General features: G+C 31.6%; 2 protein-coding genes across 2 annotated transcripts; one reads left to right on the forward strand and one right to left on the reverse strand.

Moving 5' to 3' along the window:
- Positions 1 to 808: 808 nt before the first annotated feature.
- On the forward strand, positions 809 to 2180 carry LOC106431847 (clavaminate synthase-like protein At3g21360). The gene is made up of 3 exons (XM_048772268.1): positions 809 to 1262; positions 1352 to 1605; positions 1673 to 2180. The coding sequence occupies exons 1-3, from the start codon at positions 906 to 908 to the stop codon at positions 2034 to 2036; spliced, it is 975 nt and encodes a 324-aa protein (XP_048628225.1). The 5' UTR covers positions 809 to 905; the 3' UTR covers positions 2037 to 2180.
- Positions 2084 to 3565, reverse strand: LOC125597700. The gene is made up of 3 exons (XM_048772269.1): positions 3270 to 3565; positions 3020 to 3132; positions 2084 to 2512 (listed from the first exon to the last, which is right to left on the reverse strand). Exons 1-3 carry the CDS (start codon positions 3400 to 3402, stop codon positions 2249 to 2251), a joined length of 510 nt encoding a protein of 169 aa, XP_048628226.1. The 5' UTR covers positions 3403 to 3565; the 3' UTR covers positions 2084 to 2248.
- Positions 3566 to 8130: the final 4565 nt, after the last annotated feature.

The following is an 8130-nucleotide window of genomic DNA, read 5'->3' on the forward strand; positions in this document are numbered from 1 at the left end:
TTAAGCATATATATTTTAAAAAAAAACACTTCGACTTTAATTTAACAGTTATCCCTAATTCTGTTTTTATGGTTTATTTTCAATAGATGAGGGGTAAACATAAAATAAAAACTAATGATTTGGGGTTTAGGGTATTGTGAATTAGGGATCATATATGTTAGGAACGTATAATTATGAATACTGCCAAAATACATTATATCAGACTTTATGTATATATATTACATGTCAATTTGAAAATCTTGTATGTTATTCGATGGTGTAAGTTTCAATACGTAAAACCCACACAACACCATATACTTCAAAAAAAAACATATGGTTTACGATTGGTTATGTTAATAGAAATAATATAGTTAGATTTTTGTTTTAGTATAGAGAAATAATATAAGATTAGTTAGGTTACGATAGATTTAATGATTTAATAGATTAGTTTGTTGGAAGAGAAGATTTTGTGGAATAAGTAAATAATGCTTTAATAATTTAATTAAAATCATAGTTTAAAAATAATCTAGTGGCATTGTTTTGTAAATATTGTTGAAACAGAAGGGCACCTCAAAAAAGGGTCTTCTGTTTTAATAGTATTGATTTAGCAGCCACATAGGGTTACGATTGAGAGTGAGGATCCTTTTAAAAAAAAAAGAAACAAATAAAGTATTCAATGTGAAAATATATTTGAATTTTTGTTGATTTTGCTAAGAAAACTGTAAAAAAATGTTAAAAACCTCCATGTGAAAAAGGAGAGCTAAATATGAATTTAATAGCTTTTTTATTTTCATAAATCAATCGTTAGAGATAACAAACAACATTGAGTGAGTACACATGGACATACTCAGATACTGACACGAATTGTCGAGCAACAGACTTTTGCAAGAACATAGCCTGAAAAAAAATTAGAAACATCGACAAAAATGGCCGAACCGTTTGTCGAAACTCGAATCCCACAGCAAAAGCTCTACGAATCGAAACCTTTCCCGGCGGTAATCTCGCCGTCACTCCCTGCTCCGTCTCTCCCACTCTTCACACAAACCATCACCACCCACAAACCCTATCTCGACTCCCTCCTCCACCGATCCGGAGCCGTCCTCTTCAGAGGCTTCCCCGTGAACTCCGCCACCGACTTCAACGACGTCGTTGAGGCTTTCGGTTTCGACGAGCTTCCTTACGTAGGAGGCGCCGCGCCACGCACTAGCGTCGTAGGACGTGTCTTCACCGCCAACGAGTCCCCACCTGATCAAAAGATCCCATTTCACCACGAGATGGCTCAGGTCTGTTTTAAAAAAAGGTTTTATCTTTTTTTTTTTTTTATTACAATGAATATATAAAAATTGGATCTTTGAAAGATGTTTGTTGTTAGGTTCCTGAGTTTCCATCAAAGTTGTTCTTTTACTGCGAGGTGGAGCCTAACTCTGGAGGAGAGACACCTATCGTGTTGAGTCACGTTGTGTACGAGAGAATGAAGGAGAAGCATCCAGAGTTTGTTCAGAGGTTGGAGGAACATGGTTTGGTCTACGTCAGGGTTTTAGGTGAAGATGATGATCCTTCTTCACCCATCGGCCGTGGCTGGAAATCAACATTCTTGACTCATGACAAGAACGTTGCTGAGGAAAGGTAACTTTAACTTCATCATCTCTTAATAGTCTCTCTCTTGATAACAATGAGGACTTTGAATCAACAGGGCGGCTAAGCTAGGAATGAAACTGGAGTGGACCGAGGAAGGAGGAGCCAAGACTATAATGGGTCCAATCCCAGCGATCAAGTTTGACAAGTCGAGGAATCGTAAAGTGTGGTTTAACAGCATGGTGGCTGCTTACACAGGGTGGGAGGATAAGAGGAATGAGCCAAGGAAGGCTGTGACTTTTGGAGATGGGGAGCCTTTACCGGAAGATATAGTCCATGACTGTTTAAGGATACTCGAAGAAGAATGTGTTGCTGTTCCGTGGCAGAGAGGAGATGTTCTGCTGATAGACAACTGGGCTGTTCTTCACTCACGTAGACCGTTTGTTCCTCCTCGCAGAGTGCTTGCATCGCTCTGCAAATAGATTGTTATATTGTCTTGTTCCACAACCTGTATACAAACTCATCCTTATGGTATTGTCACACGTGACTAAAGCTTTGTATTCTTAGCTACTAGTGTCTTACATTATTCCTTAGAGAAAGAATAAAAATTCGAAGTCATTGTCATCTCTGGTTCTGTGTTACATAGACGCACATAAGTGTCTTTACTTTTTATTCATATCGTTTCTTCTGCTTATCAGTAGCCTCTGGTGGCAAGGACAGGAACTGGGTGATTTTTCTGGACCTGGGAGACGTCAATCCTGTAGTTTTTGGCAATTTCGTTCAGAGTCATTGGACCCTTGTGATCCTGAGCCTTGCCCTGATAGAGAAGCATGATGTGTCTCACTTGAGCCACGTTTAGTGTTCCTTGCGGCACCGGTTTTGCCTCGTACCTTGTTGATTCAGGAGTAGTGTTCCGGAGCTTTGGGAGTGGCCTTTTCGACGTTTCCACTACCGATGCCTGTTTAAATCACAAAGCATGACCTTTTGTTAAGACGGAAAGACAAGAATATGATACTATTATTTTATCAATATCCTCACAGTTCATCTCTCATTTAACTTAATCTACACAATCAGCAGCACTAAGATCAACAGCAGGATATGGGATACAGTCTGTTTGGGGCTAGACGACATATAACAGTTACTCATGCCAAATATAATATACTCTAGCGTGTAGGAGACCCCAACACCATCTGTGAAAATATTATTATCACCTTACAATAGGTAACAAGTCGGCAATGTTCAAGAAACCTTCATCCAACTATCAACTTAAATTCAATCAGCTACAAGATCTTTACATGACTAATGAAAAAAAAAACCTCACACAGTCACACAAGTTGAGATAACAGACATAGTACAGTAAAAAACTTAGCCGTTTGTGGATGGATTAGGATGGACACTAACTTAATAGCACATATATACTTGTCCTGATAACATCAAAAAAAAAAAAAAACAAGACACTAGTAACCTCGCCCATCTCAGCTTTACCACCGGGTTTAGCCTTTATTCTCCCAACCATTTGGTTCAACATTGTATCGTATTGTGGGTCTCTTTCACTATCATCACTGCTGCTTCCTCGAGCTTGAAAATACCCAACAAAACTCAGATTCAAGAAAAAAAACAAAACAAAAGGAACATGTCTAGAGAAGAAACAAAATCCAAGATTCTGCAACATCAAATCAGTGTTGATAAGTAGAAATGTGAAAACTTTGGAATACCAGAAACATCATTGATAGACGGAGATTTCCCGGCGCTGAGTTCTTCTTTTGGAAGAGATCTCCGATCGAGCCTTGATGGAAACTTTTCAACTTCTTTGACTCTCCCAACGGCTCGACGCAGTTGCTGACCCATTGAGATACTCTTATTATACAAGAGATTACAACTCTGTGTTGTTTTGCAGATGATGGTTACAATGTGGAGGGATATAACGGTAGCCCTCCCTTCCCTTCCCCTGCCTTATTCAGGAGGCACAGAGAGAGAGAACCAAGAAAGTGAAGGAACGTGTTTGCCTTGAATGGGTTTTCGAACTCGCGCACAGAACCTCCAAACCCACTTTTTTTTTTTTTGGTTGTTTAGCCCAAACAATATGGATAAAGGCCCATATAATTTTCAGCCCAGAGGTCAGTAAACTCCTCTCGGAGTGATCAAGATGGTCATGTGAATGATCGTAACCGTGCCATCATTGGTCTCTATAATGGGCTTCCACGGTTAGTAGAGATCAGGTTCGTATAATAATATTACTTGTAGCTTTATTTCATGTTTTATATCTTTACTAGTATTACTAGAATTTTTTAACCGCGCTACGCGCGGATAAGATATTATATGTATTTCTCAATTCTAAAAAAATATAATGTATAATACTGTATTACATTATTTAAAGAATATAAAATAAGACTACATAACATAAATATATTTTTTAAATTTTCTTTGTGGAAATCATTATGTTGTTTGATTGTTGTACTTGATTCACATATTTGCATAGTTATTTGTGATAGATGAATAACTATATTTTTATTATCAGTAAATAATATATATTTATTATATAATATAAGAAAAATAAAATTATATTCTTTTAAAACAAACTTGTCTGATGTAGGGACTCGGTTATAGACATATCATATTCAAATGAGACATTTTACAGTTATCAATCTTCTTAACAGTCAAGAAACAAATCTGAATATCAAAACAATATCTCATACGATCTCTTTGTGGAATACATGCTCTGAAGAAATTGAATTTAGGCATAAAAAAGGACTGAAAATGGATGTGCATATGTGTTATCTAAGTCAGTTTTACAAAGTACTATTCATAATTCATATATCATTTATGTCCATCCTATTTTTTGTCCATATTTTCTTAAACATCTTGAAATAACTGATGCTAATTAATAATAAACTTTTGGCTGGCAAAAAAAGAGTCAAAATTGTCTAATTATTGCTTAATTTGTCTAACTGATATATATATGTATTTCTCAATTCTAAAAAAATAATGTATAATATTGTATTACATTATTTAAAGAATATAAAATAAGACTACATAACATAAATATATTTTTTAAATTTTCTTTGTGGAAATCATTATGTTGTTTGATTGTAGTACTTGATTCACATATTTGCATAGATATTTGTGATTTATGAATAACTATATTTTTATTATCAGTAAATAATATATATTTATTATATAATATAAGAAAAATAAAATTATATTCTTTTAAAACAAACTTGTCTGATGTAGGGACTCGGTTATAGACATATCATATTCAAATGAGACATTTTACAGTTATCAATCTTCTTAACAGTCAAGAAACAAATCTGAATATCAAAACAATATCTCATACGATCTCTTTGTGGAATAACTGGTCTGAAGAAATTGAATTTAGGCATCAAAAAGGACTGAAAATGGATGTGCATATGTGTTATCTAAGTCAGTTTTACAAAGTACTATTCATAATTCATATATCATTTATGTCCATCCTATTTTTTGTCCATATTTTCTTAAACATCTTGAAATAACTGATGCTAATTAATAATAAACTTTTGGCTGGCAAAAAAAGAGTCAAAATTGTCTAATTATTGCTTAATTTGTCTAACTGATATATATGTATTTCTCAATTCTAAAAAAATAATGTATAATATTGTATTACATTATTTAAAGAATATAAAATAAGACTACATAACATAAATATATTTTTTAAATTTTCTTTGTGGAAATCATTATGTTGTTTGATTGTAGTACTTGATTCACATATTTGCATAGATATTTGTGATAGATGAATAATTATATTTTTATTATCAGTAAATAATATATATTTATTATATAATATAAGAAAAATAAAATTATTTACTTTTTAAACAAAGTTGTCTCATGTTGGAGATTCGGTTATAGACATATAATATTCGAAGGAGATATTTTTACAGTTATCAATCTTCTTAACATTCAAGAAACAAATCTGAATATCAAAACAATATCTCATACGATCTTTTTGTGGAATAACTGCTCTGAAGAAATTGAATTTAGGCATCAAAAAGGATTGGAAATGATGTGCAGATGTGTTATCTAAGTCAGCTTTACAAAGTACTACTATTCATAGTTCATATATCATTTAAGTCCATCATTTCTTAAACATCTTGAAATAACTGATGCTAATTAATAATACACTTTTGGCTGGCAAAAAAAATTAAATTTGTCTAATTATCGTTTAAATATTTTATTAATATCGTCTAAGAAGCTTTCAATTGATATCATAGTTTAATTTTTATTAGTTTTTTTTGTTAATTTTAGGATTTTTTGTATTTAAGATTTTTTTCCATATTAAGCTTATATTTCTTTCACATAATATATATATATATATATATATATATATATATATATATATATATGTCATAAAAATTACCATCAAATCAGTTTTACTTTTTTTTTATTTTTTTTTAATGAAAATACACTTTTAAATAATTTAATTTAAAATAAAATTATATATTAATTTGTTGTATTCTAACAATTTGATTGATTTAATTAATTTGCTTTGGTGGATAACTTAAAAAGTCTTCATATGAATCGGAGAAAGCAAGCTTATGTTGTTATATTATATTTATTTGTGTATATAGAATCTTGTGTATATAGAATCGGGGAAAGCAAGCTTATGTAAACTTACTTTTACAAAAGTCTTAACTTTGTCACGAAAATAAAAATCTATGCTTTTTCATATTTGTCAATGTTCTCACACTTTCAAAGAATATATTAGCTTAGTCACTTTCTTATTTTTTTTACAAAACAAAATATCGAAGTCTTGAAAGTTGAATCCATATTATTGTAAATGTACATAAGAGTTTGTGATTACATATTTAGTGATTCTTGTATATGTGTTCAAGAAAGTTTCAATGGCTTAGCGGTATATGCTCTATATTTATGTCATACTAACCCGGGTTCGATCCTGTCCTTTGCTTTTTTTTTCATTTTTTACGAAAAAATAAATGAGACGACGTGGCAACTTCGGGCTCTCTGATTGGATGATTATATATGCTGATGTGGACACTCTAAGAGGGGTTTATATCTCCCTTTTAGTATAGTATAGATGCCTGTGCTACGCACAGATCAATTCATTATATTAGAAATTATTTGATCATCATCATAATTTTCAATCATAGTGAATATTATTTAAAATATTATATAAACAGTAACATATCATTTTAGAGGTACATGCATTGAAATAAAGTGGTTGAAAGTCTGAAAGAAAAACTTTATATCAATATTTGATGGTTACGTACAGAATAAAAAATACTTAATTTAGTTTAGTGTAACTTTAGATATGATGAATCTAATAATTTACTATTTTAATTTTTATAGTTTAAAATTGACATTTTATGTTGATTTACCTGAAATATTTTTTAAAGCACACATGTAAACAAAATTAATTCATATTACTTATTTTCCACATGTTGATTTACCTGACAATTTTCTTTTTGAATTTATAAGGTTGAAATTTACAGCTTAAGTTTGCATTTTGTAAATTAAAAATTTGTATAGCAATAATTAAGTAAAGTAAATTTACCTTTGGATAAAAAAAAATAATCTCCTTGATACGTTCAGCAATAACTCAATTGCAGTTGTGAATACTGGAAATAATTGATTCAACCAATGAAACATTAGTCAACAAATCAGAAAAAATAGCAAAGAATGGAAAACGTTAAAACCTTTTTTGTCATGTCAAAAGCTTGTGCTTCTTTGATTCACAAATCACAACTGCAATTGAGTTATTGCTGAACGTATGTTCCATTCTATTTCTCTAAACTGTGACCTCCAAGCCCTGTAAATCAAAAGATCGAGAAAGTTTCTAAGTTAGTTATGTTGTAGTGATCTAAAATCAAATCTCTTCAAAGTTATCGTACCAATATCAATTGCATCCCGTAATTCCTCTATATCAATCTAAATCTTGTTGATAATAAGCTTTTAAGTATTAATCTAGATGAATAATTTTAAAAATAAATTGGTGCAGAAAAAAAATATGAAGAAACCCAAGGAAAATTTAAGAGAGATGAAAAGATCTTTCATTCTTTTGTTTGCGTGAGAAGATAGAAAAATTGAGGAAAAAAAGAAACAGAGAGTAAATTATATAAAAGAGGAAAATCAAAAACAGTTTGAAATCATGGTCAAGTGACTTTGAACGTGTATAAAGAAAATTGCTAAAAATTAGGAATGTAAGAGATTTTATTTTAAATCAATTGTTTTTTTAAAAAAATTTTCTTTTCCATTTGTCACAATTCTATTAGTCAAGTGACTTGTGCTTTAGTATATAAAGGATACTCTTCTCTTTGTTCAAACTCTTGTTGTTGTCCCTATCATGGTTAGTAGAGATCAGGCTTCTATTGTGATGGTGTACATTCAATTATGTGTGGAGGTAGTTAAGAATAGTCTGAGATCCTTTCTTATTGCCTAGCTTGTTCTGTGACTCACAATACAATAACAAAATGAGATATCAAAGTGGCCTACTGGTTCTTTGAGATTATCACAAACGACTGCCAAAAGTCGCATGTTCGATCACTACAAGAAAACGTAGCAGTAACAACGGCGTTTTACGAGGAA

This window comes from Brassica napus, unplaced genomic scaffold (assembly GCF_020379485.1).
Source record: "Brassica napus cultivar Da-Ae unplaced genomic scaffold, Da-Ae ScsIHWf_1518;HRSCAF=2116, whole genome shotgun sequence".
NCBI classification, from domain to species: Eukaryota; Viridiplantae; Streptophyta; class Magnoliopsida; order Brassicales; family Brassicaceae; genus Brassica; species Brassica napus.